The 22,512-nt window shown below is 34.3% G+C and overlaps 3 protein-coding genes across 4 annotated transcripts; 2 read left to right on the plus strand and 1 right to left on the minus strand.

The window, feature by feature from the left end:
- Positions 1 to 867: 867 nt before the first annotated feature.
- On the plus strand, positions 868 to 5,781 carry LOC141684157 (eukaryotic translation initiation factor 2 subunit gamma-like). Of its 2 annotated transcripts, none has more exons than XM_074488992.1 (9): positions 868 to 1,019; positions 2,300 to 2,490; positions 2,707 to 2,768; positions 3,383 to 3,495; positions 3,580 to 3,682; positions 4,120 to 4,347; positions 4,429 to 4,647; positions 4,876 to 5,136; positions 5,302 to 5,781. In XM_074488992.1, the coding sequence occupies exons 2-9, from the start codon at positions 2,385 to 2,387 to the stop codon at positions 5,602 to 5,604; spliced, it is 1,395 nt and encodes a 464-aa protein (XP_074345093.1). In that variant the 5' UTR covers positions 868 to 1,019; positions 2,300 to 2,384; the 3' UTR covers positions 5,605 to 5,781. The 2 variants fall into 2 exon arrangements, with proteins under 2 accessions (XP_074345093.1, XP_074345094.1); XM_074488993.1 differs by having other exon boundaries at positions 889 to 1,019; positions 2,365 to 2,490.
- Positions 5,782 to 8,151: 2,370 nt separating this feature from the next.
- LOC141686056 (uncharacterized) lies at positions 8,152 to 10,922 on the plus strand. The gene is made up of 8 exons (XM_074491118.1): positions 8,152 to 8,735; positions 8,892 to 9,268; positions 9,316 to 9,409; positions 9,501 to 9,913; positions 10,004 to 10,167; positions 10,258 to 10,356; positions 10,447 to 10,539; positions 10,629 to 10,922. Exons 1-8 carry the CDS (start codon positions 8,152 to 8,154, stop codon positions 10,920 to 10,922), a joined length of 2,118 nt encoding a protein of 705 aa, XP_074347219.1.
- A 7,270-nt stretch (positions 10,923 to 18,192) lies between these two features.
- On the minus strand, positions 18,193 to 19,699 carry LOC141682860 (uncharacterized). The gene has a single exon (XM_074487547.1). It carries the CDS (start codon positions 19,581 to 19,583, stop codon positions 18,882 to 18,884), a length of 702 nt encoding a protein of 233 aa, XP_074343648.1. The 5' UTR covers positions 19,584 to 19,699; the 3' UTR covers positions 18,193 to 18,881.
- Positions 19,700 to 22,512: the final 2,813 nt, after the last annotated feature.

Consider the following 22,512-nt stretch of genomic DNA (forward strand, 5'->3'; position numbering starts at 1 on the left):
ATCAAGTAAAAAAAATGAAAAATTAGAATTATAGTGAAAAATTTCATAACTGATTCGATTATTTTTAACCACATAACTATTTTTTACAAGTACCAATTTAATATTGATATTAATATATTAATTTTAATTCGTGTTTTGCACGGATTATGAATAATTCTCTACAAATATTAATTCGATATTTTAGTCTCGGGTCCGTGTGTCGCACGGGTTATCAACTAATTATACAATTATTTTTAAAATTTTATGTAATAAAATCTCAACTGACAAAAAATAACTTTAATCTTTGTAAAATTTATTTTCCTTCAATTTTTATTTGTTGATGAACATCTAAGTTTCGGTTTACTTTAAAATAATTGTATTAGTAAGTTAACATGTCATTTATATAAGTAAATAATTAGGTGCATGCATAACTAGAACCATACATTGAAATTTTAGAGTTACACTTAACTTAGACTTTTTTAACTACATATTTTAACAGTAGTTTATATATTTTATTTAGATCTGTATTTTGCACGGATTATGAGTTTCAATTTTATGCAATTAATAATGTGATATTATTATTTTTAATTTCGGGCTCGTGTTTCGTACGAATTACCAACTAGTATTATTAATGCTCTAAAAGCTAAATTGAATACTCCCTGATCTAAATTTGATTAGTTTTAGTGTATAATATTGTGATATAAATACCAACTATCATGCAAACAAACCTTGTTTTAATTTCGATTATTTTAGTTTTACCTGAATTGTTATTCTAAAATACATCTATATATATGGATGAAAATATTAACTTACATTTTATGTTTGTTCTCAAATAAAAAATCTCTTGACGTCCGAAAGAAATAAAAAGAAAAACGAATGGGGGTTATTTAAGTAATTTAACAGAGTGACCAAGATTGGGGTTGTGCAAAGTGCAAAAGAACAGCATCTCAGCGCAGTCACTACTAACCCCCTCTTTATCTCTTCTGCTCGACTTGTGAAATCTACTTATCAAAGATTAAACTACCCCCCTTTCACAGCTGGTGAGTTTTTTCTTCCAATTTCAACTTGTTTTATTTATTTATTTATTTAATTCCCTTCTTAAATTCACTTATTGTAACTACAGATTTTGAATCAATATTTTTTCTTCATGGGTTTGTGTTTTTTTATCTCTAATTTATTAATCTGATGTTTGTAATTGCCACTTTCTTTGCAAAGTTTTGATTTTTATGTATGTGAGCTGTTATGATTTAGAACCTTGTTTTGGCTTAATTGGGATTTAATTAGGTTGCTATGTAAAACCCCCCTTTTTGTTTTAGATAGAATATTACCAAGTGTAAGAAAGTTTGGATTTTTTTTAAACTGGTGAAGAGTAAGATTAAGTAGGATTGATGCAAGAATCAAAAACCTTATTCCCTGTGCCTTTTATTGGAAGTAGAATATCGCAGAAACTGTAATTATATTTCGTAGTGATTGATTGACTGTATGAATTTCTAGTGTAATGACACTTCACTTAAGATGGAGAAGCATGTGTTTTCTACTCAATTTTACCACAATTATGCATTTATAATTTGTATTAATGTAAATAATTTAAAGGTATATGATTTGTCTCTACTGTAGAGGAACAAAACGGTACAATCAATGATAATTATGTGGACTATTTTGCTGTAAGCTGATGCTCTTGAGGAGACACTAATCTTAAGATGTATATGTTTATAACATAAGGGCGGTTTTTAAGATGGTAGTGTATAACGAATAGAATCTTGAAAGCATGATGTGTTATGTTATATATGTGTTTTTTTTTTACTAAGTCCGAGACTCTTAGTTTATTTTACTGGCCTCTTAGGCTCTCACAGTTCATTATATCCTTTTGTTTCTTACAACTCTGTAGTCTGTACGTGTCACATGTTTGTGTACAAATATGTTGTGCTGTTGAGTACTGTATATAACAACTGTCTTGACATCTACAAAATATCTTTATCCTTAAACAATCACGTATTCACGCTGAAATTCATGAACACTTGAAGTCTCTGTCTTGTATTTTTCTATATATTCCACCCAAAACATATTCCACTATCTACCATTACTTCTATTAATTAGTTTGATAAGCCAAAATTTTACCACTGCTCCATTCTAGTAAGGTATGTGTATTTGAAATTAAAATTCTCTCTGATTTTGAAACTAAGAGGAACTTTTAAGCTTGCTTTGTAAGTACTTATTTTCAAATTGTGCAGTGGTTATCCTCTTATCTTTTTGCTCTTATTGAATTGCCTGCTGCAAATAAAAGTTAGGACATATACTGAACATTTAAGGTCCACTGCAGGTTGTAAGGTTTTTGTAGCCGTGTAGACCTTTCTTCTCGTCCTAGTTTAGATTCCCTGTTTTCAGTCTTTACAGGAAGAGCAAACATGTCTCGGAAAGGTTTGATGGAGCAGGATTTGAGCAAGCTGGATGTGACAACACTACATCCTCTCTCACCTGAAGTTATATCTCGACAAGCTACAATAAATATTGGTAAAACCTAATGCTTGAGACATTATTAGACCTGTTTTGATGAAATAAGACCTAAATTTCACATAGCAGTATGATAGGATATATTTTGCATGAAGTTGAATCAATCATTTGAGTTCTGCTATATTTTCAGTCATCAATTCTCAAGGGTGTGAGTGTGATAAAGTTGTTCCACTTGCCATTTTCAGTTAACTGACCTACCTAAATGTGTTCTCTCAGGCACTATTGGCCACGTGGCACATGGAAAATCGACAGTTGTAAAAGCCATATCCGGTGTGCAGGTGATAATTTGATTTATTAAAATTATAAAGCTGTGAGATCACTGTTATGTTTCATCTCTTGTAACATTTGCAACTATTTGCGTGTTTACTTTATTGCTACATATATCCTGAAAACATGAGGTTCATTTCTGAGATGTGCATGGATTTCAACTATCTGTAGTTGATAATCTTGAGTTCTATAAATTTATGCAAATTAGAAAGACTCGGTATATTTTAGTTACTGCCTAAATTAATTATTAAGTTAAGGTAACAATTGAAAAGACCTCTTAGGATTTATAATGCTTATAATATAAGAAATTTTCAGAAAGTGGCAGGGACCTTCCATGCAAAGAACAAGAAATTGTTGAAAGTCACCCTTTGTCAAAATCAGAACTTAGATTAGCAACTAATTGTATTCTAGGTTGCCAGGTCATATTTTTCAAGTATAGTCACCTCGCCAACTTCAGTAATTTCCTGAAATAGTTAAGACCATTTGTTGTATCTTGAACTTTTATGTTTAAATTATTCTCAGAAAAATGAGGAGTTGCATCATAGTTACCTATTTATAACTACGAGATCATATACAAAATATACTGCCAGAAGTAGTCGCCTAAGCAGCTTTTTGTGTCTTGCAGACTGTACGTTTCAAAAATGAGTTGGAACGTAACATCACAATTAAGCTCGGGTATGCAAATGCAAAAATATATAAATGTGAAGATGAGCGCTGTCCTCGACCTATGTGTTACAAGTGAGCTGATAAACTGGGAACTGCACCAAATTCATACCTTTAAGTTTTCCCTCATGTAAATCATACTTTATTTATTTTTAACAGAGCATATGGAAGTGGAAAAGAAGATGCTCCTATGTGTGATGTACCTGACTTTGAGAATGCCAGGATGAAACTACTTAGACATGTCTCCTTTGTCGATTGCCCTGTAAGTATATCACCCAAGACATTGCTCAACTAAAGACTAAACCTTTCTCATTACTAACTAAATTAAATAGGTATGAATTGCTATACTGTCGGGTTATAATATGTTTACAGTTGTATGTAATCCACACTAGTAGTAGATTTGTTAATATCTTGCAAGTTGAAGTGAAAGTATTTATCTGTTAAATGCTAAATTGATTTGCGTTGACTTTGTAAAATATGTACTGATATGTTTCTCAAAGCAGGGGTTCTACCTGCTCAATTTCTTAGTTAGTGTTAACAGTTTCTTATTTTTATTTTTATTATATGGACACACCTATGCTGTGGAATGTTCTTGTCTCAGTTCAATTCTTGACGTTTTATAGCAATAATTAAGAATTCTGTTATAGTTTTCTTAAAGAATGGAATTCTTACTTTATTACATTTTATCTATGTTTATAGGGCCATGATATTCTCATGGCTACAATGCTTAATGGTGCGGCAATCATGGATGGGGCGTTGCTTCTCATAGCCGCCAATGAAAGTTGTCCGCAGCCTCAGACTTCTGAGCACTTGGCTGCTATCGAAATTATGCGTCTTCAACATATAATAATTCTTCAAAATAAGGTTGATTTGATACAGGAGAATGTCGCCATTAATCAGCATGATGCCATTCAGAAATTTATTCAGGTTAGTTCTGTTGGACCTTTTACGTGGATGGTCCCTTAACTTTGATCACCTAACCTCTGATTTATAAGTACTTCATGCCAGGGAACTGTTGCAGACGGGGCTCCGGTGATACCAGTATCTGCACAGCTGAAATATAACATAGATGCAGTTTGTGAGTACATTGTGAAAAAGATACCCATTCCGGAGAGAAACTTCATCTCACCACCAAATATGATCGTGATTCGTTCGTTTGATGTTAACAAGCCTGGCTCCGAGGTCGATGATATTAGAGGTGGGGTTGCTGGTGGGAGTATTCTCAAGGTCTGTCTTCATTTTTTCCACTCGATAAATTATGATTTTGCAAATTTTTTTCTTTCCAGAAATTCTTATATCGTGATAATCAAGTTTGCTCATCAGAAAATGGTATTCAGATTTTGATGTGTTCTGGTTTGTCTATTGTTCACCACGGGCTTTCTTTATCTTTTACCTAATTAAACAAGAGCCATGTTTCTGTAAGAGAGTAGGTACTAAACAAATGTCTCTGTGCAGGGGGTTTTAAGGGTCAACCAAAACATAGAGGTTCGTCCTGGGATTGTTGTTAAAGACGAAAGTGGCAATATCAAGTGTACCCCAATTTACTCTAGAATAGTATCGTTATATGCTGAACAAAATGAACTACAATATGCCGTGCCAGGAGGCCTGATCGGTGTTGGTACAACCATGGACCCAACTTTAACTCGAGCTGATCGGCTGGTTGGACAGGTTCTTGGGGAAGTTGGAACACTTCCTGAGGTGTATGTTGAACTGGAGGTAAGGCCTTTGCAATCATATCAGTCTTTTAGTCTGTTCAAGTATGAGTAAGGTCGAAGGTGACTAGATCTTGACTCTTCAGCTTAATTTCTCCTTTTCAATCCCTTTTATTGTATGCGATTGATGATGTGGAAGAACCTTAATAACTCATATTCTGTTGCACAGGTAAACTTCTTCTTGCTACGACGTCTTCTGGGTGTAAGGACAAAGGGCACTGAGAGGCAGGGCAAGGTCTCAAAATTGGCGAAAGCTGAGATTATTATGTTAAATATTGGATCCATGTCAACTGGTGCCCGAGTTGTTGCTGTAAAGAACGACTTGGCAAAATTGCAACTAACTGCTCCGGTGTGCACCAGCAAAGGTGAGAAAATTGCATTGAGTCGAAGGGTTGAGAAGCATTGGCGTCTTATTGGTTGGGGGCAAATTCAAGCAGGATCAACGCTCGATATCCCTCCCTGTCCCATATAAGTAAAACGTGAAACAGTTTCTTTTTCCACTTTCCCCCTTGGTGGAAGTATTTTGTGTACTCTGCTAATTCTTTGGCTGTGTCAAGCTTTAACATTTTGGCAACAAGTTTCCGGTTGTTATTCTATATTGACTTCATTTCTTCACAATTTTTTTGCCTAGAGCTTCCTTTTTACATTAGATCAACTTCTGTCAGTAGTTTTGGATAAGCAATGTTTTTGTCTGTGTTCATTGAGAATTTTGGTGTTTTTTAATTAACTTAAATTTTTATTTGTCTATTATGTTTTAATTATTTTTTTTGTTTTTATATTTTAATAACTATAATTAATAAATGTGAAAAAAATTATGCAATAAATTTGGATTTGGATACTTCGATTGATACCTTATTCTACAGGCAAGTGCTACTTTGTCTTCAAAAAATAGTTTCTACGTGTAAAATGGGATGGAGGAGTAGTTTATTTTGTACAATTACATTTAATTCGTTAGAAATATTGGGAACTTAAATCATGAAACACCTTCCCGTGGAGCAAAAGGATTAAATCATAAATTTAATCCGGAGCGAACTTCATTTAGCAAGATTTGAGGATCCTCGACAAAAATGTTGAAGATACTGATGTTTTTTATTTGACTAAATTACAATTTGGGCATTTGAATATATGTTTTAAGAATATTTTTTTTTATTGTAGATAATCCGTAACCGCTACCCATGTGATAAAGAGAAAATAGTTATCCCCTCTTTAAGAAATTTTTGGGTAAGTCAAGGTTGAATCTAAGATGATGACCCATAAACTCATAAGCATTTTAACTATTAATTCGTGTCTAGTAAATAGAAAATTTTTAAGAATATGTTTATTTCTAGGAAACAAAAGTAATTATATGTATTTATTAGATTTCATAGTATTACTTGTTTTTGCGTTGCGCCAGCAGCTGGTATATAATTTTTGGGGTTAGTGAGCTATTTCAATTTTTAATTGGACTATTCAGTGAAAAAAACTTTTAAATGATTTATTAATTAATTAAAAAATTTCAAAAAAAGCACTAACTAATTAAAAATTTTCAAACATGTCATTCTTCGTTAGCCCCATTAATTATTTAATGGAATATTCAAACAAAATATTGGGAAAAATTCGAAAACTTTGAAAAAGGTAAAAAAAATAAAAATTTTGAAAACACAAATAAGGAAAAAAAATGTGAAAAGGCAAAAAACAAATCGTAAAGTATTTGACAAAAATCCGAAAAATAGAAAATTCAAATAGTTTGAAAGAATCTGATATTTTTTAAATATAAGAAATATCAAATATGTGATAAATTTAAATATAAAAATATAATATAAAAATTTGCAAGTACGTGTAGGTAGAATATTAAAATATTAGAAAAAATCATGGTTAAATATTTTATATGAGCTGAGGTTATTTAATAATGATTCAATTTTTTTAGGTTTTTCAGATTTTTTGAAATTTTCAAACTTTTTAATGTATAAAAATGATAACTTTACTCTGCCCCCCGCCCCCGATTTTCTTGGAATTTCTTTGGTTATTATGACTCTTTACATATTTTTTAAGTGTTTAGATGGATTTTTCAAAATTTTAATTTTTTTTCTCAATTTTTTTGAACTTTTTTCGTTAAATAATTAACAGGCCTATTTGAAAGTTTATAAATTCGTTTGAAAACTCTTTTCACTCGATAACCCAACTGAAAGTTATGCCCTACTTGAGTGATGAAATAGCATATTAACCCATAATTTTTAAGAAGACACTGTTAGAAAAGTAGCACCTTTGCTTTGACTTTTGAAGAGTAATGACCCCGGTATACTTGTTTAAGTATTGCCTATTGCTAAGCTCTATATCTAACAAACCATCACTATATTCCCATCGGAAAACCCATCCCATCCCCAAAAATTTACTAAAAATAGTAATTTTCTAAAAAATTTCTCAAATTTTATTCATCTTTTAAAAAATTTCTACATATCATTTCCCATCTTTATCTCTACTTCCTTTTTTTTATTAATTTTTATTTTCTTTCATTTACAATTTTAATTTTCAATTTAATTTAACTTTATATATTCTTTAATGCCATTATTTGTTACATTTATATTTTTCATGATTATAAAAAGTATACTTATATTTTTTTTAAAAAAAAATTGGTATAAAATTTTAAGAAAATTTTAAAATATTCAATAAATATTATTTATTTAAAATATTAATATATGTGAAATGTTAAAATAATATAGATTTGAGATAAAATTAATTTAATAAGGTGAGAAATGAAATGGGGAATGAAATGGGAAATGTAACAACATATTAGATAAACACAATCTTAACTATTAATCATAGTAAAATGTGTGGCTTATCACTCTGCCAAGTAGTTATCTTTATAAACTATAATCCGTGTAAATAGGAAGTGATATGTTTCAATACTTGTATATATAGAGAGCCAAGTTACAGCCGAATAAAAACTTGCATTGGCTTTATGGTATCACAGCCATTAACGACATGATAGCCAAAAACTTGTTTACAATCATTAAAACCTGTTTTTTTTCCTTCATCAAACATGGGAAGTCAAGTTATTAATTTCACAGAAGGAAATACTATCCCTGCAACCACGCGCCTTGTTCAATTTAATCCTTCATCACAATTACCCATCAAACTCACCGGCAGCACCAATTTCCCTACATGGAAAGCACAAATCGAAATGCTTCTTGACGGGCACGACCTTTTTGGTTTCTTAGATGGTTCAAAACCTGCACCATCTGCCAAAGTCACTGTTAATGAAAGAGAGGCGGTTAATCCAGCCTATCAATTTTGGTTTCGACAAGACAAATTAAATCACAATGCAATTTTAGCCTCTGTTGATCCCACCCTTGCATCGATGGTTGCGCATGCCCCTAATGTAAGTGAAGCCTGGAAATCACTTCATTTAACATTTGCCAACAAGTCTCGGACTCGAGTATTCAATTTGCGTGACCAGCTGGGTAAAATTACTCGTGACACCAGATCAGTGGGCGAATACCTTCGTGAGATACGTATGGTAGTCGATGAATTAGCTGTTGCCGGTTCTCCAGTCACAAATGCAGAATTGATTGTCAAGATACTTAGTGGCCTAGGCGATGAGTACAATAATATAGCATCTGCTGTGTGAGCTCGGGAGTCTCCAATTTCTTATGAAGAATTATCTGGGATGCTACAAGATCATGAACTAGTCCTCAAACATGCTGAGCAAAAGAAGTGAGTTTCACCAATTACTGCTGCAGTTGCTCATAAACCATTTCACCAGTATCGTTTTCACAACAGGCGATCAAATATCACCAATAACCAACAATGGCGTCATTCAGGCTTTTTGCCTTACGCCAATTCTAACCTCTACAATCCAGCATATGATCCATCCAATATATTGTGGCGTCCACGTCAACAATTTGGTAATTCTCCTGCTCGAATCAAGTGTCAGCTCTGTGACAAACCTGGGCACGTAGCAAAAATGTGTCGTTCGCGATCTCACAATCATTTTGAAGCAAAGGCCAACCTTGTGCATCACACCAACCCTACTGCCACACCTTGGATTGTTGATTCAGGGGCCTCTCATCACATCACCAATAATGCTCATCAGCTCACTAGTGTTGCTGATTACTCTGGTCCAAAAGAAGTCTCTTTCTGTATCAAATTTTGTGCTGGCAATTTTGCCTCTGTTGAATTTTTTTCCACAACTTTCATCGTGAAGGATATGAATACGGGACTTCCACTCTGCGCGACCAGAATAATGGTGGACTTTATGAATGGCCAGCACCTTCAAATAAATCCCCAGCTTCTCTAATGTTTGCTTCTAGTACTCCAACGCTAGCTCTGTGGCACAAAAGGCTAGGTCATCCCCATTTGCAGTCTTTAAAAATTATGTTGAATAAGCAGTCTTTACGTGGATGATATCATTATTACTGGCAGTTCATCAAGCATTGTTCGACAAATTATTGATAAATTATCTGTTCGATATTCTCTGAAGGATTTGGGAGTTCTGAGTTATTTTTTGGGAGTTGAAGTCCTGCATCACCAAGGCTCTTTAATTTTATCTCAGCGTAAATACATTCTTGATCTTCTTCGTAACTGTAATCTGCAGGAAAGTAACGGAGTTCAGAATCCCATGAGCACGTCTTCACCTCTCACTATAGTTCCAGGTGAATCTATCATAGACCAATTTGAGTATCGTCGCATTGTGGGAAGATTACAGTATCTTTCTCTCACAAGGCCAGACATTTGTTTTGCAGTTAACAAACTCTCCCAGTTCATGCACAGCCCTCAAAAGCTTTATTGGCAGGCTGCCAAACGTCTCTTACGCTATCTCAAACAAATAATGAACAGTTGTCTTAAAATTAATGGCTTGCTAGATCATCGTCTTTATGTCTAATCTGATTCAGACTGGGCTAGCAATCCTCTCGACAAAACATCGACATCAGGTTATGTTGTTTATTTTGGTCACAATCTCATTAGCTGGTCTTCAAAGAAACAACGTACAGTGGCTAGGTCCTCAACTGAGGCTGAATATCGAGCGGTTGCTACAGCTGTTGCTAAGACCAACTGGGTTATGAATTTACTCTAGGAGTTACAAATTCCTCTTGCAGCAGAAGCTACTGTGTATTGTGATAATGTTGGAACAACTTATCTATGTCAGAATCCAGTTCTCTCACAAGGCCAGACATTTGTTTTGCAGTTAACAAACTCTCCCAGTTTATGCACAGCCCTCAAAAGCTTCATTGGCAGGCTGTCAAACGTCTCTTACGCTATCTCAAACAAACAATGAACAGTTGTCTTAAAATTAATGGCTTGCAAGATCATCGTCTTTATGTCTAATCTGATTCAGACTGGGCTAGCAATCCTCTCGACAAAACATCGACATCAGGTTATGTTGTTTATTTTGGTCACAATCTCATTAGCTGGTCTTCAAAGAAACAACGTACAGTGGCTAGGTCCTCAACTGAGGCTGAATATCGAGCGGTTGCTACAGTTGTTGCTAAGACCAACTGGGTTATGAATTTACTCTAGGAGTTACGAATTCCTCTTGCAGCAGAAGCTACTGTGTATTGTGATAATGTTGGAACAACTTATCTATGTCAGAATCCAGTGTTTCACAGTCGCATGAAACACATTGCTATTGACTTCCATTTTGTTTGTGATCAAGTTCAGCAAAAACACATTGATGTTCAACATATACATTCAGCAGACCAGGTTGCAGACTCCCTCACTAAACCCCTGTCTAGCAGTGCTTTTCATCTGCACTTTAACAAGTTAGGTCTTGTCCAGTTGACGCCTAACTTGCGGGAGGGTAACAAATATTAGATAAACATAATCTTAATTATTAATCATAATAATATGTGTGGCTTATCACTCTGTCATGTAGTTATCTTTACAAACTATAGTCCGTGTAAATTGGAAGTGATATGTTTCAATACTTGTATATATAGAGAGCCAAGTTACAACTGAATAAAAACTTGCACTGGCTTTAGAATGAACAGTGAAACCTCAAATATGGGGATTTGGTTTTAGTCCCTAAAATTATACCCTAGTTTAGAGATCCAGATGTGGATGATATTTTGACAAAATTTAACATAATTACCTAAATTATGGGCATGGGGATTGAGATGGGGATTAGGATGGGAATGCTCTAATTTCTCTTTGAAGTCGTTCCGCATGCTATTGAGGAATTCCTCTGCAGTTATGATGAATTTGTTTGTCTACCCAATTGTACCATAGCTGTTCGCACACCCCTCGCGCAATGCAACTCATCCCCTTCCCTCTACCGGAACTCTCATAGCACCCCCTACAATCAAAGGCTCCCTTGACCTTGTCGGTTCTATTCTAATATCGTTTTGAATATGGTAGCTGGCATTTTCTAGTTCGTCCTTTGATTTTTTAAGGAGATAATGGTAATCCACATATAATCAAGCCCATCTTAATTAATTATACTAAATAATACTGTTAGAAAATGGAAAGTTTGAGGCATATTTTATATATGTTCTTGATATGATTTCCAGAAACTAACACTTGGAGGTTGTTCTTTGACATGAGGACTTAAACTTTCATATTTGGATCTAAGATATTTTCTTAGTGGAATCCATGAATATATTGAGACAAAGTTACTTGTTTGAAATGGGTTATGGAGATTTTGTCCCACATTGGTATTGTAAAAGAAAGATATTGAGTTTATATAGCATCTTGTGTTAGTGTTGTTTACAACTACTAGCATAAGTGGAATGTTTGTGTGGCCTAGTGCTAGTGGGAACTCTTATATTTTTCTTTTCTATTACAAGTTTAATTATTTATATTGATTATTTAATTATTAATATAAAATATATTGAGTAAGGATTATTTTAATCATACTCTGAATATATTTTGTAATATTAATATTAATTAATCAGGATATAATATAAATAATAAGGAAAACCCATTTTGTTTACTTTTTCTGTTTTGTTACTTGGTGTACCACATCGAGTAAAATAGAAGAAGAGCAACTTGAGATGCCTATATATTGAGAGGTATACTTGAGATTAAAATGATACAAGTCTCGGTGCCTACCTCGCAAACATATATGAGTTGCATAGGTTTTTTGGGCAAACTGAGGTGCGAGTCGCCGTTGATCATTGTTGGTTCTGTGGCCAGATTGATCTGTTGCTGTTTTATCCTGGAAGCGATATTGCTGCATTCCATCACAGCTTAAGTGGGGGGCAATAATCTCTTCAAGAACAGTCAAGTCCTCTTGAAGGATTTGGCGACTCAGCTGTTGTGTTCTTCTTCTTATCAGAATTTGGAAAGCGATAAGAGATAAGTTTTCTTTACTTTCTTTGTCAATTACAGTCTTTATAGTTTGTTATTGCCTTCGTATTTTATTTCGTTAGTTGGTTATTTGCCATGTTCTTGTTATTATATATATAACTGCCCATTGTTGCTGTGTAGTTAGAATTATACCCAACAATCTTGAAGAGATTATTGTTATATATTAATTAGCAAGATGGTTAACGAAACTGCTGATGTTCCTAAAATTGTTGAGACTGGTTCTGGTTCTGGTGGTACTACTACCATTGACTGGACCACGTATCGTTTCCCCAACCAATTGATTTATCGGATATGCCTAATAAATTTTGTGGTGGAGCTTCTTTTTCTCTTTGGCAGAAAAAGACGTAGCTCTAGTTAACGATTAAGGATCTATTGTTAGTGGTACAGTATGATCCTCCTGGGTTGGATCAAGAGAAAGATGAATCTGTTAAGGTTTATGCTTTATGGGCTGAGAAGGATGGGGTGGCTAGGGCAGCCAATTTTGGCATCCTTGGAGAACACCTTGTTCGATGTTTATTCATCAGATGCCTATACTGCTAAAGTCTTATGGGATAAGCTGGACCAAACCCATAATACTGATTCTCAAGTATTTGAGAAGTATTATGTGACTAGGTTTCTTGATTTTAAGCTGGTGGATGGAAAATCCATGACTGAACAGGTTCATGAGTTTGAGATGTTGGTTCATGCTTTGGGTGAGTCCGATATGGTCTTTCCTGAGAAGTTTCGAGTGATGTCTGTGATTGAAAAGTTCTCTAAGTCTTGGGAAGAGTTTGCTCTCTCCCTGAAAAGACAGAAAGGAGAGATCACATGGACTAACTTGATGTTGGACATCTCAGTACGGGAGCAGCACAAGTCCAAATAGGGACATGTGTTGCCTGTGGAACATGAGAGCTTGAAGGTAAATGTAGTGACTGTAGGACAGAAAAGAAAGGTAGTCACTAAGAAGGCTAACACTAAACCTGACAAGAACAAGGCTAAGAAACCAAAGGCGAACAAACCATGTTGGTCTTGTGGACGAGTTGGTCATTGGAGCAAGGACTGTCCAAGTAAGAAAGATAAGGAAGCTGGAGTGGTAGCTCAAGCAAATACTGTGCTTGGACTTGGAACCACGAGTGGGTTATGTTACTTACAACCCTGTACTACTTTCCACTTATCTGTCACATGAGTGGTTGATTGATACTAGAGCTAATGTACATATTTGTGCTGATATTAGCTTGTTTGTATCTTATCAACAAAGTCATGGAGTGACAGTGACGATGGGGAATGCTAGTGCTGCACAAGTGCTTGGAATAGGAAACGTGGACCTGAAATTTGCTTCTGGGCGGATTCTATCTCTCACTAGAGTGTATCATGTTCCCTCTATTCGTAAAAATATTATAAGTGGAAGTTGTTTAGTTAAAAACGGCTTTGAACTTTCTTTGAAGTGTAATAAAGTAGTTAATACTCATACTGGTACATTCTTTGGCAAAGGTTACTTGTCTGATGGTTTATTTTTAATAAATGTTGAACCCGTTTTGGGTGGTTTTATTAATGATAGTGTTGCACCTTCTGTTAATTGTGTAGAATCATCTGATTTGTGGCACTTACGACTTGGTCATTTAAATTTTGGTGCTCTAAAGATTATGATGAATTTAGAGTTGATTCCAAAGTACGCCATTGATAAGAAATCTAAGTGTCAAGTGTGTGTAACTGCTAAACAAACAAGGAAACATTTTCATAATGTTAGGGATTCAGACTTGTTAGATTTTGTACACTCAGACATATGTGAATTTGGTGGTGTGTTTAAGGATCACTGTAGATATTTCATTAACTTTATAGATGATTGTAGTAGATAGTGTTATGTTTATTTGCTTAAACATAAGAATGAAGCACTAGATAAATTCAATATGTACATAAATGAAGCTGAAACACAAATTGACAAAGTACTTAAACGTTTGAGGTCTGATAGAGGTGGTGAGTATACGAGTACATTGTTTAATGAATTTTGCGCAAACAATGGTATAGTTCATGAGGTTACTCCACCATGCACACCTGAGTCTAATGGGTGGCAGAACGAAAGAACAAAACTTTTAAAGACATGATTAACAGTATGCTAATTAATTCTGGGTTGCCTAAGTACATGTGGGGAGAGGCTCTGAATACGGCTTGCCATATTCTGAATAGAGTCTCTCTGAAACATATGGACAAGACACCATATGAATTATGGAGAAAGCGTATGACAAGTTGAGTTATCTTCGTGTGTGGGGGTGCCTTGCAAAGGTGCTTTTCCCTGAACACAAGAGAAAGAAACTGGGTCCGAAAACTGTTGATTGTATCTTTCTGGGCTATCTTGAAACCACAACTGCTATGAGATTTTTAGTATTAAAATCTGACATAGATGGTATTGTGGCGAATACGATAGTTGAGTTTCGTGATGCAACTTTCTTTGAGGAAGTATTCCCAATGAAGACTGGTATATCTTTGGGTAGTTCTGAGGATGATCCCACTCACACATCAAGTTCTATTCCTATTCATGTGGAAAATATGACAAACGTGGGGGTGGATCCTGGTAGTAGCTCTACTCCTAACAAAGTAGAGGAACCTAGAAGGAGTAAGCGTGCAAAGGTAGTCAAGGACTTTCGAAGTGATTTTATCATTTACAATATCGAGGATGAGCCTTTAACTTTCCGTCAAGCCAAGGATTCTTCGGAGTCAAGGCATTGGAAAGGCACTTTAAAGAGTGAAATTGACTCAATTGTTTCAAACGGAACATGGGAGTTAGTTGATCTCCCTCCAGGGTGTTCTACTATTGGATGTAAATGGATTTTCAAGAGGAAGCTAAACCCTGATGGCTCAATAAATAAGTACAAGGCTAGGCTAGTTGCTAAGGGCTTTAGGGAAAGGGAATGCATTGATTATTTTGATACATATTCTCCAGTTGCCCGAATGACAACAATCAGAATGCTTATTGCATTGGCTTCTGTACATGGTCTTATCATCCATCAAATGGATGTAAAGACAGCTTTTCTTCATGGTGACCTTGAAGAAGAGATTTATATGGATCAGCCTGAGGGAATTGTTGCTTCTGGTAATGAGAGGAAAGTATGTAGACTAGTCAAGTCCATCTAAGGCCTTAAACAAGCACCTATAGACTGGCATAAAAAGTTTGATGAAACTGTTTTAGACATCAAATTTTTTAGTTAATGAAAGTGACAAGTGTGTCTACTATAAGGTTAGAGGTAATGATTGTGTGATCGTGTGCTTGTATGTAGATGATATCTTGTTGTTTGGAACCAATATTGAGATTATTAACGAGACAAAGAGTTCTTGAAGATGCACTTTGAGATGAAGGATATGGGTGAAGCTAGTGTGATTCTTGGGATCAAGTTGACTCAGTCAAATGATGGAATAACATTGTTATAGTCTCATTATATAGAGAAATCTATACTTGAGAAGTATGGTTATTCAAATTGTAGAATCGCTAGTACACCATATGATTCAAAAGTTGCCTTAGTCAAGAATAGTTCAGGAGTTCCTGTGTCTCAGTTAAGGTATTCTTAGATTATTGGGAGTTTGCAATATCTTGCTAATGTGACTAGGCCAGATATTTCTTATTTTGTGTCTAAGTTGGCTAGATATACAAGCTGTCCAAACAATACTCATTGGGAGGCACTGGATAGAGTTCTTAGATATCTGAAGGGAACTATTTCCCTTGGCTTGCATTACCGGAGATTTCCGGGGGTACTCGAGGGGTACAGTGATGCAAGTTGGATAGCTAAGAAATCTGGTTCCAATGGAGTGACTGGATATGTGTTTACCCTTGCGGGTGGAGCAGTGTCCTGAAAGTCTTCTAGACAGACTTTGATTACTCGGTCTACTTTTGAGGCTGAGTTGTGTGCACTTGATGCCACGGGGACGGAGGCTGAATGGTTACATGGACTCATGAGTATGTTACCTGTAGTAAGCAAGCCGCTTCCTGCCATTTCTGTTCATTGTGATAGCCGTACAACTATCGACAAAGTCAGAAGTGTAAATTATAATGCTAAAACAAAGAGACACATCCAAGTTAGACTAAAGTCTATAAGGGGTCTAGTGTCTGATAGGATTATTGCTATAGAGTTCATAGGAACTCAGGATAATATAGCTGATCCGCTGACTAAAGGGATTGAGCATGCTATAGTCCTTAAGTCGAGGTTGGGATGGGACTGGTAACCCATCATAATTCATCAACAGCGGGAACCCAATACACCTGAGAGGAGATCCCTCGAAGTGTATTCAATGTGGTAATAACAAGTTGTAAGGATGAATTGGTAGTACCTCTACCATATACATTTAGATACTTATGTATCTGAGTCTATTCCCTATAAACCTTAAGAGGTACTTGAACTGCTAATTAGCAAGAGTTATTTGAACTCTGAATTGGGTCAAGTCGTTTGACGAGATGATAGTAGTACATCTCTGGAGATGCCCAGCTAAGCGAATGTAATTGTGTGGTCGCAATTAGAGGAAAGGGTTATTCCTCGAAACATTCGACGAATAGGATCGAGACATGACCATTAACGTCTCAAAGCCATAGATTGGCACCATAGCCTTTGACTTGTCATCGTCTATGGAGTGTGGTTACACCCAACGGATAAAGATTCAAGGTGAAACATTCCATCTGTATCCGGTAGCCATCGAAGTAGAGGACTTAGGAGGGTTCAAACCCGGAAGGGTACCGACTCTAAAAAACATGTCATGTATAAATCTCGTATGCAATTTAATTATGGATTTGTGGGGGATTGTTAGAAAATGGAAAGTTTGGGGCATATTTTATATATGTTCTTGATATGATTTCCGGAAACTAACACTTGGAGGTTGTTCCTTGACATGAGGACTTAAACTTTCATATTTGGATCTTAGATATTTTCTTAGTGAAATCCATGAATATATTGAGACAAAGTTGGTTGTTTGAAATGAGTTATGGGGATTTTGTCCCATATTGGTATTGTAAAAGAAAGATATTGAGTTTATATAGCATCTTGAGTTAGTGTTGTTTACAACTACTCGCATAAGTGGAATGTTTGTGTGGCCTAGTGCTAGTGGGAACTCTTATATTTTTCTTTTCTATTACAAGTTTAATTATTTATATTGATTATTTAATTATTAATATAAAATATATTGAGTAAGGATTATTTTAATCATACTCTAAATATATTTTGTAATATTAATATTAATTAATCAGGATATAATATAAATAATAAGGAAAACCCATTTTGTTTACTTTTTCTGTTTTGTTACTTGGTGTACCACATCGAGTAAAATAGAAGAAGAGCAACTTGAGATGCCTATATATTGAGATGTATACTTGAGATTAAAATGATACAAGTCTCGGTGCCTACCTCGCAAACATATATGAGTTGCATAGGTTTTTTGGGCAAACTGAGGTGCGAGTCGCCGTTGATCATTGTTAGTTATGTGGCCAGATTGATCTGTTGCTGTTTTATCCTGGAAGCGATATTGCTGCATTCCATCACAGCTTAAATGGGGGGCAATAATCTCTTCAAGAATAGTCAAGTCCTCTTGAAGGATTTGGCGACTCAGCTGTTGTGTTCTTCTTCTTATCAGAATTTAGAAAGCGATAAGAGATAAATTTTCTTTACTTTCTTTGTTAATTACAGTCTTTATAGTTTGTTATTGCCTTTGTGTTTTATTTCGTTAGTTGGTTATTTGTCATGTTCTTGTTATTATATATATAACTGCTCATTGTTACTGTATAATTAGAATTATACCCAACATATACTGCTCAAGTAGACGTATCCCTTGGCAGCGAATGGTGAGATAATGTATTATTGGAATGGAAGCAGAGCACCTGATTACAAACATAATACGACCAATATATGTATTCTCATTCAGTTGTCTTGAGTCTTGGGTATCATTTGTTCATCAAGTTTGAGCAAACATGTGAAATGTGGTCCAAAAACCATTGACATCCCCCCATTATAAAACTCATTTCATATGTGGTCCTAAACCATAAAACATGTGCCTCACATTTTGACTCAACACTTGGGAACCCATTCATACTTCATCTTTCTCAAATCATTGACTGTTACAGTTGGTTTTCTTCACATGTGCAGCTGCTGATTTAGCTACTGAGCTAGCAAAGCTGGCAAATCTTCATAAAACTAGACAGCTAAAGAACAGTCCCTTTTCATGAAAAATGACCATTATTGATTTATTTCTAAATCCGGACTATAATTCACTTAAAATTTACTACAATATTTGGCATTGCATACAAATTATATAGCAAGAAAAAGGGAAACTCAAAGCTCAACCTCATTAACATACAGTAAATACATAAAAACTAACAACAAAAGAATAACATAATTTTTAATTATGGAAATAGTAAATAAGAAATAAAAAATTGAAGATGAAACAGATATATATATATATATATATAATTTTTTTTGAAAGAATATATAGAAAGAAAAGAACTGTAGAGTAGGCTTAAAAGCCCTTGTCCGAGTCGCTAAAGCCCAAGCCCAATCTGGGCTTACCTTCACTCTGTGACTCCACTCGCCGGAGAGCACAGTCGCCGAACCTCGACGACATTCTCCCCAAAAAGTCGCCGGAGAAGCTCCAGCTCCCACCACCTACAGATCTTGATCTCGAAACTTTACGATCAAGTGCTCTTCCATTCTCTTCCGCAACAGAATTAGCCTCATTCTTTATTTTAGCAATGCACGCCAACTGTTTGGTCTTATGCCGCTTAGAAAAATGAGAGAATGACCAAAATCCACGCTTGTGGGGCGTACTTAAATCACCAGTATTACCAAATTCTATACCATTTGTGCCACCTTGTTGGTGCATTATAGTCGATTTACTGCGGTTGAACATGATAGCATTGGAGCGATCAGAGGATGAAGATGAGGCAATTTGGTTCTTGTTTTGATGGGTTGGGAGAAATGGGATTTTTGATTTCTTGAAATGTTGAAATGGGTGGTTGTTTGTATTGATGGGTAGTACAGATGAAGAGTGATGGGATGTCAAAGACTGGGAAACACTTGTGTTGGTGACATGAAAAGGGGAGGAGACTAATTTTCCAAGCTTCTCTTGGAGACAGAGACCACAAATACCACCAGTAGGGCTGTTGTTTTTGAATGGATGATTTACACATTGCATTGTATCATCATCAACATCATTCATCATGTTTTTTTTTTGAACAAGTATGGTCAGTTAAAAATTTAGTTTTTTTAGTGGTGTTGGAGATCCTTTGGATTGTGTGTAGAGTTTGAGGATTTTGTAGAGGAGTGTGTCTTGTGGCTTTTGGAGTGAAGTAGATGAAAGTCCCTAGAAGCACGTTATGCCTCGTTTTAAGAAAAAATGCGAGTTGGGGTTTGCACCGGCACGCTTGTTCAGTTGTTCTCCAATTTTACTGATTTACTCCGGGGTAGTTTCGAGGTTGGCGGACAATATAATTATAATCGCTAAATACAATAAAAATTTGCTCCAGTTATATATTAGTCCCTGTCAATATAAAATTTGCACTAGTTATAAAATTTACTAATATAGTTTGACTTAATCAATATCTAGGTTATTTAATCATGCTATTTAAGAGTACAAATAATTTTTTTGTAATAACTTATTTAACATAGTTTATTATTATTTTTAACTTTTCAATCCTAATTCTTTGTTAATCGTGCTATTTAAGGGTATAAATAATTTTTTTATGTAATAACTTATTTAACATAACTTGTTTTTTTTACTTTTTAATCGTAATTCTTCTAAATTAAAAATTTTAGTAAATTTAGTAATTTATTTAATATACTATAGTTTCAAACAATCACCTTCAAATCATTTATAGAAAATTAAATATACATAAATGTTTAAAATTACAAAATATTATTTAACTGCGTATCAACTTCCAATTCCCGATTTTAACTTTCAAAGATGTCTCTCATCCTGTAAAAAAACTTCACGAAATTTGAACCAAAATTCGTAAATCTCTGGAACTTCACTAAAAAATTATTTGGCAAGACTAATTATATAACACTGTATGCATAAATATAAATGATGTATAGCGGATTTAGAGAGATTGATGCATACCTTTTAGCTATCAATGGTGTAAAATTCTTTAAAAAAAATATATTTTGGTAGATCCAAGTCCATGGCCTATTTCGGAAATTTATCAGTACACACGTACATACATTATATACCAGCATGTTATTCTTTTTGTTTTACTTTTTTTTTTGGTTTTAACCCGAATATATTACTGCCTTCACTAAAAATTTATTTTGCAAGACTAATTATATAACACTAGTACATATATGCATAATATAAATTATGTATAGCCGATTCAGAGAGATTGATGCATACCTTTTAGTTACTTAAAGATATAAAAAAAGGTGGTTAAACAACCTGTAAATAGAAAAAATTTAAATATATATTGCTCACATATGGTGTTAAAAAAGGTTAGCAAAAAAAGACTATCATAAAAAAGATTTAGTTACCTTATGTTTAAGCATATGAAGTTTTCTAACTCAAACTACCCCGTACATATGTTATTAATACGATAGAAAAATTTAAAAAGTTTCTAACCTCTAAGTTTGAGCTGAAGAAAAAAAATAGGAGTCACTTATATTTATATAAAATGAAGGTGAATTGATAAGCCATTTATTCATTACATCTAGAAAAATAAGAACATGTATGTGTTTAATGTGTTAACTCTATGTGTTTAATGTGTTGTGTCTTAATTAATGTGTATCTATTTAATGTTAGCATGTTGTGAACTCTGCACAGAAAACAAGTAGAGAATATTATAGTAACTAGTCATTTAGCCCGCTATGCTTTGGCATCGTGAAGATAATAAAAATTTAATGTTGCATAGATATTAAACTACAAAAAAAGTAAATGTTTTCGACAATTATAGAAAAATCAGTTTTTTAATAATAGAAACCTTCGAATATAAAATAAAATTTCTTTTTCCAACATACACCACAAATAGTAAAAATTGAAACCATGTTTCTTTAATGGGTGAAACATACATCTGTAAACATTGTTTTCCCTTCAAAAAATCTAATATTTTAAGCTAAATTTTAAAATGGTTATTTTAAAAAATTCAAATTTTGTACCTTGTTCAAATTTTGAAGATTCCCAACTCTACTTTTTTTATTAAGTATAAAAGTCATATGTTTTAATGTATGTTTGATGTGCACATTTATTTAGCATTAAAACATTTTTAAGTGGGGTGAATTAACTACATATCAGTTATAAGTTAGAAGGAGTAAACTGAGTAATGGGGGGGGGGTTAAGAAACTGAATATAACATCAATTTGAAGTTATCCGGGGAGGGGTAAAAAGATTTCTTCAAACATGAACTCGAATAACGGTGACATAAGTTTTCTATGTATGCACACGGAGACGGACCTGGGAGATGGTCGATTGGTAAGCCCTTCAATTTCTATTTTCTTTGTCTACTTTTATAAATTTGAATAAAATTCACAATCTGAACTTGATTTAGGGGTGTACAAACAAATCGCTAAACCGCATCCAACCGCTCGCAACCGAACCGCATTTGCGGATAATCGCGAAACGCGGGTTGGTTGCGGATTTAAATTTTAAAAACCGCTCATTCGCGGTTTGGATGCGGTTTTAAATTTTTGAAAATCGTAAAATCGCAACCGCAACCGCAACTGCAACTCGCAGCATATATTTATAATAAAATATATTTCCAAAAATGTAGTTGATATCATATAAATTAATAAGTATACACATTTATCAACTAATCTTAGGTTAATGTTAAGACTTCATTCATAAAATTCACAATCATTATAAGATATATAACCAATGAAAAATATAATCATGTAATTTTTTTTATCCTTTTTTTTTTCTTTTCTCTCGCCTCCACAATTTTGTATGTTTTTAATATCCTTACTCCACACGGAGCATTAGTTTATATTTTATTTTTGAATGTAATTTATCACGTAACTTAAACTTCAATTTATTAATATTCCGAATTTATTTTTTTGCAAATTATTAATTATTTTAAAATAAGTGGTTGAACCGCAAACCGATCCGCAATAACCGCAAATTCGCAACCGTAAATGACGCGGTTAACCGCAACCGCAAATGCGGTTGC

The sequence above is a fragment of the Apium graveolens genome, chromosome 9 (assembly GCF_009905375.1).
Source record: "Apium graveolens cultivar Ventura chromosome 9, ASM990537v1, whole genome shotgun sequence".
NCBI classification, from domain to species: domain Eukaryota; kingdom Viridiplantae; phylum Streptophyta; class Magnoliopsida; order Apiales; family Apiaceae; genus Apium; species Apium graveolens.